This window comes from Cricetulus griseus, chromosome 4, assembly GCF_003668045.3.
Source record: "Cricetulus griseus strain 17A/GY chromosome 4, alternate assembly CriGri-PICRH-1.0, whole genome shotgun sequence".
NCBI lineage: Eukaryota > Metazoa > Chordata > Mammalia > Rodentia > Cricetidae > Cricetulus > Cricetulus griseus.
This window is the reverse complement of record NC_048597.1, coordinates 134146560-134168895: the sequence shown is the minus strand read 5'-3', so window position 1 is coordinate 134168895 and position 22336 is coordinate 134146560. Positions and strand designations below refer to the sequence as shown.

The following is a 22336-nucleotide window of genomic DNA, read 5'->3' as shown; positions in this document are numbered from 1 at the left end:
GGGCTGGGCTAAGCCAGGCTGGGCTGGGTTGGCTGAGACAAGACAGAGCTAGTCTGTTCTCTGCCCCCACTGAAGCTCTTGGTTTCATGAATTTTTTAGCTAAATAGGCCTTGAGTTTCAGATTCCAGGGCGCTGGGCCCAGGCTTCTGGGTTCCATTTACCACCATGTGAATGCTGCGCAGGCCCCAGGAGACTGTGGCTGGCTTTGTACACTGCACATCTAAGTCTGGAGGCCAGAGGACAACTCCAGATGCACTCCCTACTTAGGAGCCCTCCACCTTTCTTTAAAATTATATCTGGCTCATGTTTTGAGTACATGTATGGAGGTCATAGGACAACCTGCAGGAGCCAGTTCTGCCCCATTAGTCATGAGCGACCTGGAGATTACATTGTGGTCCTGGGCGAAGCAACTTTCAGTCAGTTTACTGACCCTTCCACCTTCATACCTTGGTTTTTGTTTGTTTTTAGTCAGGGTAACACTGTATAGCCCTGACTGGCCTGGAACTCACTGTGGAGATCTACCTGCTTCTGCCAGGGGAGAGAGTGCTGGGATTAAAACTTGTGCCACTAGCTGGACTGCACACCTTGTTTTTTGAAAGTGTGTGTGTGTGTGTGTGTGTGTGTGTGTGTGTGTGTGTGTGTGTGTGTGTGTGTGTACACGAGTGTACGAGGACCTAGTGGCCTGTGTGTGTGTGTGTGTGTGTGTGTGTGTGTGTGTGTGTACACGAGTGTACGAGGACCTAGTGGCCTTTGTCGCCCCCTAACGGCTTAACGGCTGTGCAAGAAATGTTTCTTCCCTAGCAGAGCATCAGGTCGCTGGCTCCTGGGAGGTTTGGGGTGCTTTTCCCCATCCTCCGCAAAACGGTATCCCAGCAATTGGAAGGATGATCTTGAGTTTAAGGCCAACCTGGGCTATTCAATAATGAAGTTGGGAAACAAAGAACAAAGTCAAGTGTGGTGGCTCGTGCCTGTAATCTCAGGACTTGTAAGACCGAGGGCAGTCTGAACCGCATAATGGCCAGGTCATCCTCGATTATCATCTCATCCTTCCTTGTAGAATAGAAAATAATACAAAAAACAGGCCAGGCGTAGTGGCGCCTTTAATCCCAGAACGCGGGGGCAGAGGCAGCGGATTTGAGGCCAGTCTGGTCTACAGAGCGAGTTCCAGGGCTACACAGGGAAACCCTGTTTTGAAAAACAAAAAAACAAAAAACAAAAAGCAAAACCAACCAACGAACCAAACTAAAATAAACGGACGTAGTAAAATGTATAGTGTGAGCGAATGAGAGGGACCAGCATCTCTGAACATCTAGTGGTGGGCACTGGGGCACGAACAGAAACCGTCTGGTCTGTGTGGGTGACAGAACCAGCTACACAAACTCGGGATTGGTCGGTCCGGACGGCTGCCTGGCGGACGGACCGAGGCTTGGGTGGGTGGACACGTGAACCTATGGCGGACCCGGGGTAGTGATGGCTGTGTGTGGGAGGGTGACCGGCGGGTCGCGGGTGTGTACGGGTGGAGGGACGGGTGTGTGAGGGGGTGGTGGGCGGATGGATAATTGGGTAGGCGGATGAGATGCTGAATAGACACACCCACGGACGCGCGGTGGGCGAGTGGACCGATCCAAGGATCAATGTCCTGGCGTCTCTTCATCCACCCGGGCATCCTTCATCGCCAGAAGAACCTGAGACAGGGCAGTTGTCACACCCCAAGTTCTGCCTTTCCCAGTATGACGTCTGCTGCCTACCTCGCGGCTCACCTGGCGGCCTCCCCTTTAAGACGCGCTCACCTGGCGGCCTCCCCTTTAAGACGCGCTCACCTGGCCGCCTCCCTCACCTGGGTGAGGGAGCTTCCGCAGGAAGAAGGAAGCTGCGCCGCCGCCTCTGCCTCTCGCCCCCGCCTCTCGGCGTCTACGGCCGCCACCATGTCCGCCTCGGCAGTCTTCATTCTGGACGTCAAGGGCAAGGTGAGGAGGGGGCAAGGGGCTGAGGGAGCCCGGGGGAGGCCGCGGGCCCAGGGCGCAGGACCCGGAGCTGGGGACCCGCGCTCTCCAGCCCGCGTCTGTGGCAAGGGGCTTCGCTTCTTGCCTCAGTTTCCCTGCATGTAAAATGGGAATACGAGCGCTCTGAACCAGTGAGCACAGCCCTTCTACAACCCGTGAGCTTGATAAATTTGCACAGTGTAACTAACTGGAGGAAGGCCTCCACACTCTCCTTGCAAGTTGCCGGCCCCTTCCGCAGTGACAGTGACAGCGGTAGATGAAAACTAGAGCCCTGTAGTAAAATGACAGGGCTGGGCATGGGCCTCAGTTGTGAGCCGACTAGGTTTGATCCCAGAACAATGCATAAACACCCACAATTCCAGCACTTGCAGGGTGGAGGCAGGAGGGAATTTGGAGCTACGTGATACACTGCCTCAAAATCAAACAGGTTCAACGAGTGAGTGAAGGCACTGGCTGCCCAGGCTTGGTGACCTGAGCTTCAGCCTCAAACCTCAGTAAGGGGAAAAGAAACAACCCACAAAATTGTCCTCTGACCACATACACCCTAGCCGTGAACCCACACCACCTCACACCCATCATGCACACAGAGAAAATAAAAATGCCTGTAAAAACACACAATGACGCCGGGAGTGCTGGGATTAACAGCACTCGGGAGGCAGAGGCAGGTGGATCTCTGTGAGTTCGAGGCCAGCCTGGTTTACAAGAGCTAATTCCAGGACAGCCTCCAAAGCTACAGAGAAACCAAGTCTGGAAAAACAAAAACAAACAAACAAAAAAACCCACAATGACAATGGGAGCCAGGCGGTGGTGGTGCCTGTCTCGGGAGACCCGGGCAGGTGGATCTCTGTGAGTTTGAGACCAGTCTGGTCTACAGAGTGAGTTCCAGGACAGCCTCCAAGTGAAAAGCTGTCTTTTTTTTTTTTTTTTTTTTTTTTTTTTAACTTTTTGAGACAGGGTTTCTCTGTGTAGCTTTGAACTCACAGAGATTTGCCTGCCTCTGCCTCCTGGGTGCCGGGATTAAAGGCCTGCGCCCCTACCACCCAGCTCTCTTCTTACTCACATCTATCCTTCCACCATGTGGGTGCTGGGGATGGATCTCAGGCTATCAGGCTTGGTGGCAAGACCCTTCATCCCCTGAGCTCTCTCACAACCCCCCTCTACTTTTTGTTTTGAAATGTTTGAGTTACCTAGCCCTGCTTCAAATTCACTCCTTAGCTTAGGAAACCCTGTCTCAAAAACCAAAAAAATTAAAAAAAAAATAGGAGAAGGAAAGGCAGGCTAGGGATGTAGTTTACTTGGTAGAGGATTTGTAATCGTTGCTCTAGGTAGGTGGAAGCAGAGGATCAGGAGTTCAAGTTCATCCTCAGCTACATTTGTATTTAAGGCTAGCCTAGGCTACATGAGGAACTATCTCACCATCCTCTCCATAAAACAAAATAGAGGCCAGATGTGTATGGGAAAGAAGGAGAGTAAGAGAGAAGAGAATTGGGACATCGTAAGTCCCTGTGCCCTAAGTTGGGTACTGGTGGTGACTGAGTTCTCTCTACCCACCCTTAGCCCCTGATTAGCCGAAACTACAAAGGTGATGTACCCATGACGGAGATTGACCACTTCATGCCACTGCTTATGCAGCGTGAGGAGGAGGGCGTGCTGGCGCCACTGCTGAGCCATGGGCGAGTGCACTTCCTGTGGATCAAACACAGCAATCTCTACTGCATCCACCCTTGCCGGTCCGGAGTGCCAGGAACTGGATCCTGAGGGCAATGCACTGAGAACAGTTTACACAGTGCATGGGGTAAGGGCCAGTAGAAATGGGGTGGGGTCTGCAGGGGACATGTCACACCCCTTTTCCTTAACCTTCCTGTACCAGTGGTGGCCACCACGCTGAAGAATGCCAATGCCTCTCTGGTGTACTCCTTTCTGTACAAGACAGTGGAGGTAGGTACTGGCCTCTCATTGGCTAGCTGGTTTGTCTTTTCTACTTGGTATGCTCACCCTGTTGGTTGCCTCCTTAGTCAGTCTTCTGACCCCGCCCATCAAAGCCTCCTCACTCTACTCTGACAACTGGGCTAGGAAGAGGCTCTCCCAGATCAGAGATCACACTTCTCTGCTCTGTGACCTTCAGCAAATCGCTTGTTTCTGTGCCTGTGAACCCAAGAGAGGTTCTGGTGTAATGGGAAGGGAAGAAAGGGATAGCAGAAAAGGGGGCCGTGGAGGTGAAGTAATACAGAGGAACTGTCCCCAGCTGAGGACACAGCGAACAAAAAAGTGTTGAGGTGTAAATAGAATGGAGGAGGCTATGGGATTTGATCAGAACAAGCTTCAAATGTTGACTAAGTCCATCTCCCCTTCCAGGAGTTGCAGGCTGGGCAATAGTATGCTTAGTGCTGGGAGAGAGCCAGATCTCGGATGTTTTCAGATGTCAGAATCTTTGTATATGTATAGTGTATATGTATAGTGAGGCATCCTAGGGATAGACCAAAGACTTCTGTAAATGTGTTTATGTTACTTGTATACCTTACATACATCCGGAAGGTTTTTTTTTTTTTTAATGTTTTCTTTCCTTCCTTCCTCTCAGCCCCCCTGGGTTTTTTTCTTTTAAATAACCTTTTTGTTGTTGTTGTTGTTTTTTAAAGATTTTATTTATTTATTATGTATACAACATTCTGCTTCCATGTATATCTGCACACCAGAAGAGGGAATCAAATCTCGTAATGGATGGTTGTGAGCCACCATGTGGTTTCTGGGAATTGAACTCAGGACCTCTGGAAGAGCAGTTAGTGCTCTTAACCTCTGAGCCATCTCTTCAGCCCACCCCCCACCCCCCGGGTTTTTTTGAGACAGAGTTTCTCTGTATAACAGCCCTGGCTGGCCTTGAACTCAATTTGTAGACCAGGCTGGCCTCAAACTCAGAGATCCACCTGCCTCTGCCTCCCAAGTGCTGGGATTAAGGCGTGTGCCACCACCACCTTGCAGAAGATAATTTTTAAAAATTTATTTTATTTTTAAGGGTGTGCTAGAATGTATGTCTGTGAACCAAGCAGGCTTGAAGAAAGCACTGGATCCCTTGAAACTGGAGTTAAAAGATAGTTGTGAGCTGCCATGTGGGTGCTGGGAATCAAACCTGGGTCTTCTGGAAGAGCAGCCAGTCCTAATGGCTGAGCCATCTCTGCAGGCTCTGGAAGGCTATTAAAGCAAAAAGTTGCTAGGCGGTGGTGGTGCACGCCTTTAATCCCAACACTCAGGAGGCAGAGGCAGGCAGATTTCTGTGAGTTTGAGGCCAGCCTGTTCTACAGAGCTAGTTCCAGGACAGCCAGGGCTCTTATACAGAGAAATCATGTCTCAAAAAAAGAAGTTTTTGCCAGATGGTGGTGTCCCAGGCCTTTAATCCCAACACTTGTGAGGCAGAGGTAGCAGATATCTGGTCTACAAAGCAAGTTCCAGGACAACCAGGGCTACTAAGAAAACCCTGTCTCAGAAAACCACACACAGACAGGAGCGCGCGCGCACACACCCAAACACACACACACACACACACACACACACACACACACACACACACACACAATGTCTTCCCATCCCTAGCAACCATTAATGGCCTATAGATCCTATAGTGGTAGCATCTCTTGCATCCCTCCCACAGTAGGAAGCTGACTGTCTGATTTGTTCAGGTACTCTTGGGACTGCCTCTCCTGCAGTCCAGCTGACCTTGAACCTCCAAGGATCACAGGTGTACCTAGTTGTTTATATTGGAATGTTTTACATTTATTCAGTTAGTTCTTTTGTGTGTGAGTGTGTGTGTGTGTGTGTGTGTGTGTGTGTGTGTATGAGGCATAGGTGTGCAGATCAGAGGACAGCAGGCCTTCCAGCACATGGGTTCCAGGGTCATCAGGTTTGGTAACAAGTGACTTTTCCTGCTGAGCCATCTCTCTCTAGTTTGTTTTGTTTTGATGTTGGTTTTTCCTGTACTAGAGAATTACATCTACTCATTCTGTTTTACTTTTTTTGTTTGTTTTTTTGTTTTATCGAGACAGGGTTTCTCTGTATAGTTTTGGAGCCTATCCTGGCACTTGCATTGGAGACCAGGCTGGCCTCGAACTCACAGAGATCCGCCTGCCTCTGCCTCCCGAGTGCTGGGATTAAAGGAGTGTGCCACCAATGCCCAGCCAGAACACAGATTTTTAAATATTTAAGATATACACTTTATTGAAGGTTTACATACTTTTAATTTTATGTATATGTGTGTTTTGCCTGTATATATGTCTGTGTACCTCATGTGTGCAGTACCCATAGAGGCCTGAATGGAATGTTGGATCTCCTAGGACTGGAGTACAGACAGTTATGTGTCTTGGTGCTGGGAATTGAACATAGGACATGGGTTCCCTGCAAGAGCAGCCAGTGCTCTTAACCACTGAGCATCTCTCAGGCCCACACTTTTGTTTGTTTTGTTTGTTGAAGCAGAGACTCTCTATTTAGTCTTGGCTGTCCTGGAACTCACTATATAGATCAGACTGGCCTTGAACTCAGCAAGACCCACTTGTCTCTTCCTCCTCAGTGCTGGGATTAAAGACATGAACCACCATACCTGGCCTCCACACTTTTTAAAAAAATTTTTAGGGAATGTAAGATGGATCAGACCTCTCATTCTAGAGCTTTGAAGGCTATAGCAAAAGGATGGAAAGTTAATGGCCATCCTAGGCTCCATAGCCAGACCCTGTCTCAAAAAACAGTCTGGAGTGTGGCTATTTAGTGGAGCCCCTGTATAGAATCCCCCAGTGAAGGGCAGGGGTGTGGCTCTTCAGTAAAGCCCCTGCATAGAATTCCCCAGTGAGGGACTGGAGAGTGGCTCATTTGTAGTCTTGATCTGTAGCCAGGTGTTTGTTCCCTCCAATCCCTGTACCACACCCATACCCAGAAAATCCATTTTAAACCCTCTCTAGCTGTCTGTCAAGATTCTTCAAGGTGTGGGTTTCCACTTCTGTTTTCCTCCTTCCCATCTGACATGTTGGATATGATTGATGATCACTTTTCCTCATTAAATTGCTCCATGGGAGAAAGCCTGTCTCTTTGTTTGCAGCCCAGGCACACAGTAGGTGGTCCATAACTGCTTACTGGCTGGCTGAGTGTGTTCCCTGGGACCCCATGCCCAGGTCTTCTGTGAGTATTTTAAGGAGCTGGAAGAGGAGAGCATCCGAGATAACTTTGTCATTGTGTACGAGCTGCTGGATGAGCTCATGGACTTCGGCTTTCCGCAGACCACGGACAGCAAGATCCTGCAGGAGTGAGTGCGGGGAGGGCGCCTGTGACCACGAGTCTGGTCCCTCCAGGTGTCCCTGATTTAGCTGTAGAGTCTCACTGTTCTTTCCAATAGGTACATCACACAACAGGGCAACAAACTGGAGACGGGCAAGTCTCGAGTGCCACCCACAGTCACCAATGCTGTGTCATGGCGCTCTGAGGGGATCAAGTACAAAAAGAACGAGGTCTTCATTGATGTCATAGAATCTGTTAACCTTCTGGTGAGCTTCATGTCCTGGGGGCAAGAGCGGGAACTCTGTACCTGTTGACACCCCATATTGGGACACCCCCTTTGCAGGTCAATGCTAATGGCAGTGTCTTGCTCAGCGAGATTGTGGGCACCATCAAGCTGAAGGTGTTTTTGTCTGGGATGCCAGAGCTGCGGCTGGGCCTCAATGACAGAGTGCTCTTTGAGCTTACTGGCCGTAAGATTGTGGGGGATCCCCTTCCCAGGGATGGGCTAGAAAACAACTAGAGGCCTCCTAGGCTTCAGCCAGTTCTAAGATAAGTGTTCACATGCCCTCTGATAATTGAGCCTTGTGTCTCAGCAGCAAAGTTCACCTAGAAAATGCTTTCTTTGTTAATGAGAGCTGGCTGCTGACCAAGCCAGTTTCTGGCCTTGACATTCTAGTGGAAGGAGACAGGTTAATAGTATTTGAACATCTCACAGAGACAGGCATAGTAATCCATGCTGTAATGTCAGCACTCTGGAGGCTGAGGCAGGAGGGTTAAGAGTTCAATGTCATGAGAAGTGGGCAGAGACAGATGGTTGATTCACTAGGAATTCCAAGGGGGCCAGTTTAGCCTAATCAGCAAGTTCCAGGCCAAAGGAGAAATGCTGTCTCAGGAAAAGAAATAAAAAAACAAGGAGGATGACATCTGAGGAAAGATACGTGGTATTGTCCTTTGGTGTCCATGTACACATATGCACATACATATTAATGTGTGCACACACAGACACACAGACACGCACATGCACGCACGCACGCGAGTGCACCACAATGTAAAATAAAAACAAACAAAGACGAAGTCAAGCATAGTGTAATCCAAGAACTTGGAAGGTAGAGGCAGGAGTTCAAGGTAATTCTCAGCTACTTAGTGAGTTTGAGGCCATTCTGGGCTACATAAGACCCCATCTCAAAACATCACACCAACACAAAAGAAACAAAAGCAGAAATGATACAAATGAGAAAGAAAAGGAACCGAAGAATTGGCTCAGCTAGTACAGTACCTGCACACCAACATAAAGACCTAAGTTTAGATCCCTAGAACACAAATAAAAAGCAGGTATAGCAGGGCAATGATGGTGCACACCTTTAATCCCAGCAATTCAGGGAGGCAGAGGCAGGTGGATCTCTGTGAGTTTGAGCCCAGCCTGGTCTACAGAGTGAGTTCCAAGGCAGACAAGGTTACATGGTAGAACCCTGTCCCCAAAAATAAAATACAAAGAGTGGGCATGGTGGTGTTTATCTGTTCTGTCATACTGGAGGAGTAAGGCAGGAGACCCCAGAGTGCTCTGGCCAGCCCTGTTTGCCAGAGAAACCCTGTCTGGAAAAAGAAAACAAACAAAAAAGCAGGCATAGGGGACTGGAGAGATGGCTCATCAGTTAAAAAGAGCACTGGCTGCTCTTCCAGGAGACCCAGGTTCAATTCCCAGCACTCAGATGGAAGCTCATATCTCTGTAACTCCGAGATCTGATGTCTTCACACAGGCATACATACAGGCAAAATATTAAAGCATATAAAGTAAAAAAACAAAAACAAAAAAAGGCATAGAAGCCAGGCTGTAGTGGTGCATGCCTTTAATCCCAGCATGTAGAAGGCAGAGCAGACAGATCTCTGTCAGGTCAGTCTGATCTACATAACAAGTTCCAGGACAGCCAAGGTTACATGGTAGAACCCTGTCCCCAAAAATAAAATACAAAGAGTGGGCATGGTGGTGTTTATCTGTTCTGTCATACTGGAGGAGTAAGGCAGGAGACCCCAGAGTGCTCTGGCCAGCCCTGTTTGCCAGTTCTCCAGGTTGAATGAGACACCCTGTGTTAAAAGATAAAACAGAGGGCCAGAGAGAAGACTCAGCAGGGAAATTACTTGGCCACAAACACAACGACCTGAATGAGATCCCTAAACCCAGGCAGAAAAACTTGGAAGTGCTGGTATGCATCTGAAATCTCAGCATTCCTTTTAAAGATTTCATTTATTTATGTGTTTACTTGTTTATTATTTGTGGGTATTTTGCCTGTATGTATGTATGTATGTAAGTATGTATATATGTATGTATGTATATATGTATGTGTACCATGTGTGTGCAGTGCCCAGAAAAGCCAGAGGAGGGTGTCAGATTCCCAGGGACTGGAGTTAGTTATATATAGAAGGTTGTCAGCCCCCATGTGGGTGCAGGGAATTGAACCTAGATCCTTTACAAGAGCAGTCAGTGCTCTTAACCACTGAACCATCTCTATAGCCCCAAGAAGTCTAAGCAATCCTATACTTAGTGGAGGCAGAGACAGGAAAATCTTGCAGAAGCTTGTAGGCTAGCTAGATTGGATGACATGAGAGAAGAGAAACAAGTGACCTGATCTTTGGCAAGATGGGAGGGGAGAAGGATGGCAGCCATGTAGCCATGCTCACACACATTAGACAAACCCACAGCAATGTTAAGCATAAAAAGGGCCGTGGCTCAGTGAGATTGCCAGCAAACCTGACCATCTGAGTTCCATCCCTAGGACCCACTTGGTGGAGAGAGAGCTGACTTCTATAAATTGTTTTCTGACCTCCACTTGCACTAGGACCAGCATGCCCCACCTCCAAGTAAATAAATACATGTAATAATAATTTAGGGAAGAAGTTAGGGAGTTTACACATGAATCCATATAGTACATGCATACGTGCAATATACTTACAGGACACATATGCACACAAAGGAGAAAGAAGGGCCTGGAGAGGCAGCCCAGTGACTCAGGGCACTTCTTGCACCTGCAGAGTTCAGTTCCCAGCACCTATAGCCAGTGGCTTACAACCATTCACAATCCCAGTGCCAGGAGCTCTGGCACCGTGTTTTGGCCTCCAGCAGATGCATACACATACAATCATCCAAACACACAAACCTCCATCTAATTAAAAGTACTAAAATTTTTGTCATGCGAGGTGGCTCATGTGTTTAATCCCACTACCTAAGAGGTAGAGGTAGGCAGATTTCTGTGATTGGGAAGCTGACCTGGTCTACAAATGGAATTTCAGGACAGCCAAGATTACGTTAGACCCTGTCTCAAAAAAATAAAATAAAATAAAATAAAATAAAATAAAATAAAACCCTACCACAATTTTTAGAAAACAAAAAACTCCAAATAAAATTAAAGCAGAAAACAGAAGCGTAGGGGTGGGAGGCAGACTCTGGGCTTGTTTCAGCCCCCCCACCACCACCACCACTCAGCCCAGGCCCTGGGCTTCCTCGGCAGACCTACAGAAGGTAGCAGCCAGTAGGGATGGTGGGGCTGAGTGCTCTCCTCAGCCCCAGGGTCACTTTGCTTGCTCCACTCCGAGTTGCAGGCAGCAAGAACAAGTCTGTGGAACTGGAAGATGTGAAATTCCACCAGTGTGTGAGGCTTTCACGCTTTGACAATGACCGCACCATCTCCTTCATCCCCCCGGATGGGGACTTTGAACTCATGTCCTATCGCCTCAGCACCCAGGTGAGCCCGGGAGCCCAGCACAAAGGAGATGGTGGGTAGTGGACCAAGGGCTGACATCAGAGTCTGAGAACTGCCTTCTTGTCTGCCGGCAGGTCAAGCCCCTGATCTGGATTGAGTCAGTCATTGAGAAATTCTCCCACAGCCGAGTGGAGATCATGGTCAAGGTGAGCTCTAGAGGAAGGCTTTCTCAGCAGAGGTTCCATGGCGCCTTCTGCCCAGCAAGGCTCCTGGCTGGGCATGAGGTTTCTGTTTGTTTTTAACCCCCTTTTCCCTTAATTTTTGTGTGGCTGTTTTGCCTGCATGTATGTCTGATTTGCAGAGTTTGCCTGCCTGGTGCCCACAGAGACTGGAAGAGGGCACTGGATCCCCTGGAACTGGAGCCATGGATAGTTGTGAGCCTCCATGTGGGTGCTGAGAATCAAACTGGAATCCTCTGGAAGAGTAGCCAATGTTCTTAGCCACTGAGCCATCTCTCCAGCCCCTCTATTTTTTTTTTTGAAGCAAGATCTCACTGCACAATGCCATGTCTCATGATGGTGATATTGGATTAAACCTCTGAACTATAAGCTGCCATCTCAGTTAAATGTTTTCCTTTATAAGAGTTGCCATGGTCAGGGCTAAAGAGATGGCTCAGAGGTTAAGAGCACCGACTGCTCTTCCAGAGGTCCTGAGTTCAATTCCCAGCAACCATGTAGTGGCTCACAACCATCTGTTATGAGCTATGGTGCCCTCTTCTGGTGTGCAGATATACATGGAAGCAGAATGTTGTATACATAATAAATAAATAAATAAAATCTTTAAAAAAAAAAAAAAAGAGTTGCCATGGTCATGGTGTCTATTGACAGCAGTAGATGCTCTACGAAGACACATGATGCATTAATTATGTCCACCCCTCACCCTCTGGCCCCTCCCAGTCTGCTGACCTCTACCTTCCCAAGGTCCCATTTCTACTTCCATGTGTTTTTTTTTTTTTTTTCTTTCTTTTTTTTTCTTTTTTGTGACCCAGTGAGTTTCATGGGAGTTGTTTACACGGCTGTGGGTGCCTTACCAGTGTCCACACCTCTGAAGAATGTCTCTCTCCCCAGCAACTGTTAACTGTCTATCAATCCTGTCTGACAGGCAGGGCCTGGTGAATCCTCCCTGCTGCAGCTGTTAACTGCACATAAATCCTCAAGGAGGGTTGTCAACCATTTCTTCTCAGAATGACCTGGAAGTACTATCTTCATGCTCTTCCTGCTTCTACTTCCCCAGTGCTGCCTTCATAATTGTTTGCTATCACACATGGATCCTTATTTGTTTACTTATTTATTTATTTGTTTTGGTTGTTTTTTTTTTTCAATTTTATTTATTATGTATACATTTTGCTTCCATATATATCTGCTCACCAGAAGAGGGCACCAGATCTCATTACAGATGGTTGTGAGCCATCATGTGGTTGCTGGGAATTGAACTCAGACCTCTGGAAGAGCAGTCAGCACTCTTAACCTCTGAGCCATCTCTCCAGCCCCTTGGTTGGTGTTCTGCCTGCATGTGTCCCTGCAGTTCAGAAGAGGGTACCAGACTACATTGCAGATGGTTGGGAGCCACTGTGTGGTTGCTGGGAATTGAATTCAGGACCTCCGGAAGAACAGGCAGTGCTCTTAACCCCTGAGCCCTCTCTCCAGCCCCTTAATTTTATTTCTTTTGTGTATGTGTATGTGTATATGTGTATATGTGTATATGTATGTGTATGGGTAGGCCTATGGCATGGAGGTCAGAGGACAATTTACAGGAATCGGTTCTCTCTTTTTACATGTGGCTCCCAGGGTTTGAACTCAGGTTCTTAAACTTGGCATTAAGTGCCTTTACCTGTTGAGCCAACGAACCAGCCTCCTCTCTTCCCTTTTTCTGACCAAGGATGTCATCAGGGCTTCTTGAATGCTAGCCATTCACTTTGCACCAAGCTATAGTTACCATCCTTTTTTTTCCCTTTTGTATCTCCAAAAGAGATCTCAATTAGTTGCCCAGGCTGGCCTTGAACACTTTCTCTATAGTCCTGGCAGGCTTTGAACTTGACATCTTCCTGTTTCAGTGTCCAGAGTAGCTGGGTTTACAAATATCCACCACTAATCTTGCTCAGGATTCTTTTTGCCTCCTGCTCTTTCCTGGCAGGCTAAGGGGCAATTTAAGAAGCAGTCAGTGGCCAATGGTGTGGAAATATCTGTGCCTGTACCCAGTGATGCAGATTCCCCACGCTTCAAGACCAGTGTGGGCAGTGCCAAGTATGTGCCTGAGAAGAATGTTGTCATTTGGAGTATCAAGTCCTTCCCTGTAAGTATTGAGAAAGGTGGGGCCCAGGGTGAGAGTGGACTTCCATAGTGGTGGGTCTTGCCTGTACCACATGAGGTCATCAGTATGCACGTGGCTATTCATGGGAGGTGATGAAAAGGGAAGCCAGGCTGTCTGGTTCTAGATTGGCACATTCCATGTGTGGCTGCATCTGTCTTCCTCCCATCTGGGAGGTGGAGGCAGGAGAATAAAGAATTCAGACTTTTTTGTTTTTGTTTTTCAAGACAGGGTTTCTCTGTGGCTTTGGAGACTGTCCTGGAACTAGCTCTTGTAGACCAGGCTGGTCTCAAACTCACAGAGATCTGCCTGCCTCTGCCTCTGCCTCTGGAGTGCTGGGGTTAAAGGCATGAGCCATCACTGCCCAGCTGACTTATTGATTTTTTTATATGTATAAGTATTTTCCCTGTGTATAGTGTGTGCACCGTGTGTGTGCCTTGTGCTTACAGAAGTCAGAGAAGGCATTCGATTCTCTGGCACTGGAATTGAGCTTGCTGCTGCCTTGTGGATTCTGGAAACCTAACTTGGGTCCTCTGGCAGAGCAGCAAGTGTTCTTCCCCACTGAGCCATCTCCAGCCCAATCCTTTAGTTTTTTGAGACAAGGTCTCATGTGACTCAAGCTCTTCTCTAATCCCCTATATAGCCAAGAAAGGATTTGAACTCCTGGTCTTCCCCCTACCTCCATGTGCTGGGATTACAGGTGCCATCACGCCTGGTTTTTTGTGGTTCTGGGGATAGAACAAGAGCTGTGTGCTAGGCAAGCACTATACCAACTGAGTCACAGTTGTGCCCCAGCGTTAGTGATTCATGCGTACATGCCGCTGTGGGAGTGAAACCTAGGGCTTTGAACAGCCTGCTAGTGTTCTACCACTATTCTTAAATTCTGGCCCTTGGCTTCTTGACACAAGGTCTCACTCAGTAACCCAGACTGGCCTTGAACTTGTAATCGTTGATACTCCTGCTTTGGTTTCCAAAGTAGCTGGAACTATGGCCATCTGCAATGGAACCCAGCCACTGGGGATTTGATCTGTGTTCCTCCAGACTAAGAGACAAGAGTTAGGCTTTTCCTATGGGTCTTAGTGAGCACTCTTGACTTTAAAGTCTGAATGGTCAGGTCTCTATGGAGCCTGCTGTGAGGGTGGTCTGAGAGACAGAGGGGGACTACCCAGAGAGTGACGCCTCTGTGTGTCCACAGGGGGGCAAGGAGTACTTGATGCGTGCCCACTTTGGGCTCCCTAGCGTGGAAACTGAGGAGGTGGAGGGCCGGCCACCCATCGGGGTCAAGTTTGAGATTCCATACTTTACCGTTTCTGGCATCCAGGTGAGAAACAAGGGTAGGGAGGTTCCCTACTTTCCTCCCTCTTGGCCTCAATCACCTCTCATCTTACATCTTATTTTTTCATTTGAGCTTTTATTTGTTTTATGTGTATTAGTATTTTGACTGCATATTTATCTGTATACCATGTGTGTGAAGATGGTGTCACAGCCCCTAGACCTGGAGTTACAGAGTATTGCTATCTACCATATAAGTGCTGGGAATCTAATGCAGGTCCTCTGGAAGAGCAGCCAGAGATCTGAGCCATCTCCAGCCCACTTTTTTGAGACAGGGCCTCACTGTAGCCAGGCTGACCTGGATCTCACTATGTAGACCAGGCTGTCATTAAACCAACATGCCTCTGCTTCCCAAGTGCTGAGATTGGAGGCATGCACCGCCACACAGGCATTTTTATTTTGTTTGTAACCCAAGCTAGCTAAGGAATCACTGAGTGCAGACAGGTCTTGAACTCACTACACAACCCAGGCTGGCCTTAAACTTATGACATCCTTCTGTCTAAATTCACAAGATCTAGGAAAGTCACACGTCCACATGCCAAGTTCTCCATTTCTTTGTCTTCTGCCTGGGAATGTGGCCTCTTCTCTTCTCAGGCTGAGGCTCTTCCCTCTCCACCACTCACATTGGCACCTGCTGTCGGGGTATTCTCCATTCTCTTGCCCTGTCCCCACTCTGTCCTGTATCTTCCCTCTGTACTTCCTTTTTCCTACTAGCCTGGATCACTTCCTCTTTGCACATGTCATGCCCAGAGACTCCCAGCTTGTGTTATTTTGTATCCTTAAGTGTGTCCTGCATGTTTTCTCTTCACACGGTTTGTCACTTTCCTTCTGCCTCTAGTCACCTCCCCCTCCTAATATCCCCCTTCCCCCATAATGGGATTGAACCCAGGGACTGGACATGCTAGGTAGGGACTCTCCCATGGGTCATACCCCAGTTCCTCACAGGTGACTCCAGAAGGAAGCACTACTGCTGAGCTGCCTCCCTAATCCTTGGCCACTCCTTTTTATTGCCTTCCAGGTCCGTTACATGAAGATCATTGAGAAAAGTGGATACCAGGCCCTGCCCTGGGTCCGCTACATCACCCAGAGTGGGGGTAAGAGCCGGGCTCTCTGAAACAGTGAGCTTAAGGAGATGGGGGACACGGGGACTGATGACTTTGATGCTATGTTTCAACAGTACTAAAGCATGCTTAGCCCCAAAGCAGACCCTTACCATGCTTCCTTGGGCTTCAGCTTATACATCTTTAGAATGGGGTGGTTGGCCTGCTCCAAGGTGATGATAAGGTCTGAACAGGATACTGATCTCCATATGCTGCCTGGATATGGGCGTGCTGACCAGAGGGAGGTGTCTGTGTGGAAGCCATCTTGATCTAAGCACGGCAATAGGATAGAAACCAGGGCTTTACACCTGATAGGTAGGAACTATCATTCAGCCACCCCATGACCCAAGCCTGTAAGCCCTAAGCATAGTAAAATATTTCCAAGGGTGATTTTATGTGTTAGGACCCAGGATAGATTTTGTGAGTGTTGGAGGACTCTCTCTTTCCCCTTTCTCAATTCTCAGATAATCCCTGCTCATTTTTTTTCTGCAGATTATCAACTTCGTACCAGCTAGAAGGGAGAAGAAGTGGGGGTTAGATGTGTGTGTGTGTGTGTGTGTGTGTGTGTGTGTGTGTGTGTGTGTGTGTATTCATGCTGCAACAACCCCCTGTACCTCTCACCCGTCTAGATTGGTTTCTCTGTGTCCCCCACCCTTGAGCTCTCCCATCCTGGTTTTATATGAAGAAATAAGAGGGTCTGAGCTGCCCTCCCCATCCATGAGTGCCTTCTTGAAATGATCTGCCTTGGGCTAGCTCTAGGGCTCTTTTATACCTGCTGAGCCAAGGCCCTGCTGGCCCTCTATCTGAGTTTTAGGGTGTCATTAAAATAAATCTAACAGCTGTGAATGTGCTTCTTGACTATGGACTGGGAATGACCATACCTGCTTAGATGGGCGTGTCCATTTTTTCCACCCCAGGTCCTCTGCACCCTCCCCTTTATTCCCTGTCACTCTGATCCCCTCAGTAGATACTGGGAGGTTGCTGTAAAACCTGTCAGGTGGTGGCACCTTTAGTCCCAGCACTCAGAAGGCAGAGGCAGGCAGATCTCTGTGAGTTCCAGCCCAGCCTGGTCTACAAGAGCTACACAGAGAAACCCTGTTTGGGGTTGGGGGGAATCTGTCAGTACATTATTGCCCTGCTTAAATGGTGCCCTTCCCATCTAGTTAAAAGTAAAAAGTTACTGCAGTCCCAGGTTTGGTCTGCACATCACTCCACCTCCCCACCTTCCTGCTCTTCCTCTTAACTTTTCCACATCATTCCAGATGCTTTTGACCCTGAGGGCCTTTACACAAATGCAGTGACCCTTCAGTCAGCCTGGTTACTATTGTATAATACTTTTGATTTGTTTTTTGTTTTTTTTTTGTTTTTTTTGTTTGTTTGTTTTGTTTTGTTTTTTGTTTTTGAGACAGGGTTTCTCTGTGTAATAGTCCCGGCTGTTGTAGAACTTGAATTGTAGACCAGCCTGGCCTCAAACTCACAGAGATCCGCTTGCCTCTGCCTCCTGAGTGCTGGGATTAAAGGTCTGCAACACCAATGCCCAGCTGCAATGGACTGCTTAACCTGAGCTAGAACTTTTCTAGGTTCTTTTCTCACCACCTATGCTTTTTTTTTCTTCTTTTAAATTATCTTCTTTTTTTTTCCAAGAAAGGGTTTCTCTGTAGCTTTGGAGCCTGTCCTGCTGTCCTGGAACTTGCTCTGTAGATCAGGCTGGCCTTGAACTAACAGATCCTCCTGTCTCTGCCTCCCAAATGCTGTGATTAAAGGAGAACAACACCACGCCCAGCTACAGTTTCTAACTTTAGTCTATTTCAGTGTGTGGTGCTTAATGTCCAAAATTAAGCCAGGCATGGTGGTATATACCTGTAATCCAGCAATCAAGAGGTAAAGGCAGGATTAGGAGTTTGAGGTTAATCTAGATTTAGTAACTTTGAGGCCAGCTTACGCTGAGAACTTGTCTCAATAAAAATTGGGTTTTTTTTTGTTTGTTTGTTTATTTTTTGAGACAGGGTTTCTCTGTGTAGCTTTGGAGCCTATCCTGGCATTCCTCTGGAGACCAGGATGGCCTTGAACTCACAGAGATCCGCCTGCCTCTGCCTCCCTAGTGCTGGGATTAAAGGCGTGCGTCACCAACGCCCGGCTCTCAATAAAAATTGTTAAGGGGCTGTGACTATAGATCAGTTAGTCATTGCTGAGCACCCATGAAGCCCTGGGTTCCACCCCCAGCACTGCATGGACTGAGTCTGTAATAGCACTTGGGAGTGGCATTCAGGAGGCTTGTGTATAATCCTTAGCTACATAAGGAATTGGAGGCCAGCCTGGGCTACGTGATACCCTTTTTAAAAAATTAAAAGAAAATTGCAGAGCTGGAGAGATGGCTCAGCGGTTAAGAGAATTGGCTGCTCTTCCAAAAGATGTGGTTTTAATTCCCAGCACCCACGTAGCAGCTCACAACTGTCTGTAACTCCAGTTTGAGGAGATCCAACATCTTCACACAGCTATACATGAAGGCAAAACACCAATGCACATAAGAAAGAAAGAAAGAAAGAAAGAAAGAAAGAAAGAAAGAAAGAAAAGAATTGCCAGGTGTACTGGTACACACCGTCAATCCCCTGCATTTAGGAAAGTCAGGCAGATCTGTTTGTGTTCAAGGCCAGCCTGGTCTACATAGTGAGTTCTAAGACAGCCAGAGTTACATAGTAAGATCCTATCTCAAAACACTTAAAAAAAGAAAATCATGTGAATATGTGGGTGTTTGTCTATTATGTAATATGTGCAGATGTCAAGAGCGTTGGATCCCTTGGAGCTGGAGTTATGTATAACTGAGAGCTGTGACCTGGATGTTGGAAACTGAATTCTTGATTCTCTACAAGGACGTCAAATGCTCTTGGCCGCTGAGCCATCTTGCAGCTCCAAGACCCTTTCTTTAAAAACAAAAAATAAAAAAACTAGAGCCCCCTCCTTTAATCCCAGCATGGATGGTAGAGGCAGGTGGCTATCTGAGTTTGAAGCCAGACAGATCTACACAGTTCCAGGCCAGCCAAGGCTACACAGTGAGACCCTGTCTCAGAAATTTAAAGCAAACAAAAATCGTTAGACAGCGCGCACTTGACCGCCCAGCGTCCATCCCTTTAACCCAGCAGTCGAATGAATGAACTAAGTTCCCAGTTGCATAGTAAGAGAGCTAAATGAATAGAACGAACGTTCGAGTTCTGGGAGCTTCCAACCCTCCCTCCATTCCTCCTGGAGGCGCTAAAGACCCAAGATCAGCCTGCGCCAGCCAACCCCTCTCCCGGGATCAGTTAAGTCTTCCCTCTCTTTCCCGCCCGGCCGCCCGCCAGTCGGGTTTGAAAAACCAAACCCCCTGCGGTGGCGGGCAGCCACACCGGTTGCCGCCCGCTGGCCAATCACGAGATGCACCACCTCTCTGGGCGAGACAAACCTTCCCAGTAACGCACGATGATTGGCTGAGGTCGCCGGTAGGCGGGACGCATGGAGGTCGGGTGCTGGGCACACCGGCTCCCGCTACTCTGTAGCGAGTTTGTAAGAAAACAAGGGCGCTGTGGGGCGGGGCCTGTGGCGCGCTAGCTCCGCCCACTGGAGGCTGTCTAGGGAGGCGGCGAGCGCCGGCTCAGAGCAGACCCCGCCTGCGCCAGCGGAGGAGGGAGGGTGAGTCTGGGGAGACCCGGCCCAAGGGGCGGGTGCCCAAGGGTTGGGCGGGGTTCCCTGCGGCCTCTCACGGTGACAGGGGGAGGAGCCGGGTGCGAGAGCCGGGGTCGTGCGGGACCGAGGGCCAAGGGTCTGCGGCAGGGGAGTAGCCGTAGAGTAGGCCCCAGTGTCGCCACAGCCCCAGGGAAAGGAAGCCCTCGTGTTCCGATCCAGCCCTTGCTGGTTCCACAGCCTTGACCTGGACTGGGCTTGGGGCTGGGTGGGTTTCACAGACCACCCGCGTCACGATGCTCCTGGAAGAAGTCCGCGTCGGCGACCGGCTGAGTGGCGCAGCGGCCCGTGGCGACGTGCAAGAGGTGCGCCGCCTTCTGCACCGGGAGCTGGTGCATCCTGACGCTCTGAACCGCTTTGGCAAGACGGCCTTGCAGGTGAGGCCTGTCTGACACCCGGCGCCCACACCCCATCCTTCCTTGTCTCCTGACCCGGCTTGGTGATCCCCTTGAGGACCATTCCTTGTTTGCACCAATGTTGGGTGGGGTAATGCGGGGGGGGGGCACGGGGAGAGGATGACTTTTCAGCTCTAAAGAATCCCTTGTCTTCAAGCCTAAAAGATTCAGTTTTGCTGCAGACTTTTATTCCGTGGGTGGGTTGTGGTTCAGCTTCTTTTCATTCCAGTCTTTGCGGACAGCTCAAATTTTGGGAGGGCCTCTAAGAAGGCATTCGATCTCAGGAAGGTAGGATGCTCCTCCAAGGGATAGAGCTATTTTTTGTAGGAGTCCTTTTTAAGGGTCTCTGGTTATTTGGGGGTGGGGGAAGTCTTCATTTCTGAAAGTGATGTGGATTTTTTTTTTTAATCTTCTGAGTGCCCCAGTTACAAAAAAAAAAAAAAAAAAAAAAAAAACCTATTGCTTGACGGCCCCATAATTTGGGGTGGACTTTGTACAGGGTCCCACTTTTTCATGGGTGCACATATATTCTGAACATCATGCCTATGTCTAAACTTTTCCCTAGCAGGGTGTTGGTGGCACACTCCTTTAATCCCAACACTAGGGAGGCAGAGGCAGAGGTAGAGGCAGGAGGATCTCTGTGAGTTTGACACCAGCCTGGTCTACAAGAGCTAGTTCCAGGACAACCTCCAAAGCCACAGAGAAACCCTGTCTCGAAAAAAATAAATAAATAAAAAAACAAAAAAACACACAAAAAAATTTTTTCCCTAGAGAAAGGGGATCCAAATTCTCTAGAGCATTTTTTTTTCTCAAAAATTCTAAGTAGTTCTCAGAAAACAAGGTTGCATTGTCTGGAGGGGTTTAACAGCTCTAGTGATCTCCCATATGGGGGTGCCCTGTCCCTGAGGGAGGCTCTTGGATCCTTGAGAGTTTTCACCCTCCCTTCCTGTCCTTCCTTTCCCCATTCCCTTCATTCTCTTTCTTCTTCATTACTTTTTTATTTATGAGACAAGGTCTCACTCTGTATCAGGCTGGCCTTAAATTTGAGGCTATCTTTCTGGCTCGTCCTCCCAAGTGCAGGGATTACAGGAGTGGTCACTATGCCTGGCCCCTTAAAGTTTTCATGAGAGTCACTTTTGGAGTTAGAGTCTTTTGTATTGGTAAATGATCTCTCTTTCTCTCTCTCTCTCTCTCTCTCTCTCTCTCTCTCTCTCTCTCTCTCTCTCTCTGTGTGTGTGTGTGTGTGTGTGTGTGTGTGTGTATGGTCCTTATTTCCAAAGAACCTGTTTTCTGGGGTCCCAAGCAGCTCCCTGGGGGCCTGTCTCTCTTGGGGTGTCCCTGTTCATTAAAGGGCCCCTTCACTGGCACTCTGGATTTCTGGTAGACCTCTCTTTCTGCTTGACCACTTTCCAGTGGGAACCTCCTGACTTTCTGTTCCCCACCCCCATAGGTCATGATGTTTGGAAGTCCAGCAGTTGCTCTGGAACTCCTAAAGCAAGGTGCTAGCCCCAATGTCCAAGATGCCTCTGGTACCAGTCCAGTGCATGATGCAGCTCGCACTGGGTTCCTGGACACCTTGAAGGTCCTGGTGGAGCATGGCGCTGATGTCAATGCCCTGGACGGCACCGGGTCACTCCCCATCCATCTGGCAATAAAAGAGGGCCATAGCTCTGTGGTCAGCTTCCTGGCTCCCGAATCTGACCTCCATCACAGGGACACTTCGGGTCTCACCCCCCTGGAGTTGGCCCAGCAGAGAGGAGATCAGAACCTTATGGACATCCTGCAGAGACACATGGTGATCCCAATGTGACCCAGGGCCGCTGTCTCCAGCCAAGGAGCCTCACTGGGTTACAAGTCAACAGAGAAGAAAAGAAACTTTCGCTCTTTATTCCCATCCATTGAAGAAGGGAGTGGGAGGAGCATTTTGTGGTTTATTGGTGTTGGTTTCTTGAGTGAGTGTGTTTGGGGGACTTTCTCATGTGTTTTTCTCACCCCGTTTGGTGTGTTGGACAGAGCAGGGGCTCCTACAGGCAACAGCCGCCTAAACGGTTCAGTTTTCCCTGCACCTGGCCGCAGAGACCTCAGGGCAGAGGTTTAAAGCCCTAGCCTCAGAGTGAGGTCATCGTCTCCTGAGCTCCTGGAAGCTGGTGACCTTGGAAGGCTGTGCTCAGAGAGCCCTAAGTGTGAGCCACCTACTTTGGGCATGGGAGGGAGAGGGGAAAACGTTTCGAATCAGTTAAAAAGATAGTGTGGGTTAATTTTTTTCTTGGAAGCTTGTTTTCCAGTCTGTTGTACAGAGTTTGAAATATATATATATTTATTGCTTTATGGAAAGAAATTGTTTTGTGTGATCATTTAATGTTTTGGCTCATTAAGCTAAGACTTAGGCATGACGACGGTGAGGGTGACTTCTGATTTGGTTCCAGGACGTGGGTGGGATGAAACTGGGGGATGGCGTGGTTGTGGGAGCTGTG

General features: G+C 48.5%; 2 protein-coding genes across 4 annotated transcripts; both read left to right on the top strand.

Moving 5' to 3' along the window:
- The first annotated feature begins 1925 nt into the window (after positions 1 to 1925).
- Positions 1926 to 16265, top strand: Ap1m2 (adaptor related protein complex 1 subunit mu 2). Of its 2 annotated transcripts, none has more exons than XM_027411516.2 (12): positions 1926 to 1967; positions 3561 to 3717; positions 3874 to 3941; positions 7154 to 7284; positions 7375 to 7522; positions 7600 to 7726; positions 10851 to 10993; positions 11086 to 11157; positions 13145 to 13303; positions 14514 to 14639; positions 15669 to 15744; positions 16243 to 16265. In XM_027411516.2, the coding sequence occupies exons 1-12, from the start codon at positions 1926 to 1928 to the stop codon at positions 16263 to 16265; spliced, it is 1272 nt and encodes a 423-aa protein (XP_027267317.1). The 2 variants fall into 2 exon arrangements, with proteins under 2 accessions (XP_027267317.1, XP_027267316.1); XM_027411515.2 differs by having other exon boundaries at positions 10845 to 10993.
- A 3046-nt stretch (positions 16266 to 19311) lies between these two features.
- Cdkn2d (cyclin dependent kinase inhibitor 2D) lies at positions 19312 to 22199 on the top strand. 2 transcript variants are annotated; one of them, XM_027411514.2, is made up of 3 exons: positions 19312 to 19416; positions 19689 to 19844; positions 21313 to 22199. In XM_027411514.2, the coding sequence occupies exons 2-3, from the start codon at positions 19704 to 19706 to the stop codon at positions 21670 to 21672; spliced, it is 501 nt and encodes a 166-aa protein (XP_027267315.1). In that variant the 5' UTR covers positions 19312 to 19416; positions 19689 to 19703; the 3' UTR covers positions 21673 to 22199. The 2 variants fall into 2 exon arrangements, with proteins under 2 accessions (XP_027267315.1, XP_035299398.1); XM_035443507.1 differs by lacking the exon at positions 19312 to 19416 and having other exon boundaries at positions 19478 to 19844.
- The last annotated feature ends 137 nt before the right edge of the window (positions 22200 to 22336 follow it).

Bases quoted from the DNA above. Each gene is read 5' to 3' on its own strand.
- Ap1m2 (XM_027411515.2), top strand. From the start codon at position 1,926: ATGTCCGCCTCGGCAGTCTTCATTCTGGACGTCAAGGGCAAG. The intron at 1,968-3,560 runs GTGAGGAGGGGG...ACCCACCCTTAG, and splicing joins TTCTGGACGTCAAGGGCAAG to CCCCTGATTAGCCGAAACTA. The intron at 11,158-13,144 runs GTGAGCTCTAGA...CTTTCCTGGCAG, and splicing joins GAGTGGAGATCATGGTCAAG to GCTAAGGGGCAATTTAAGAA.
- Cdkn2d (XM_027411514.2), top strand. From the start codon at position 19,704: ATGCTCCTGGAAGAAGTCCGCGTCGGCGACCGGCTGAGTGGCGCAGCG. The intron at 19,845-21,312 runs GTGAGGCCTGTC...CCACCCCCATAG, and splicing joins TTGGCAAGACGGCCTTGCAG to GTCATGATGTTTGGAAGTCC.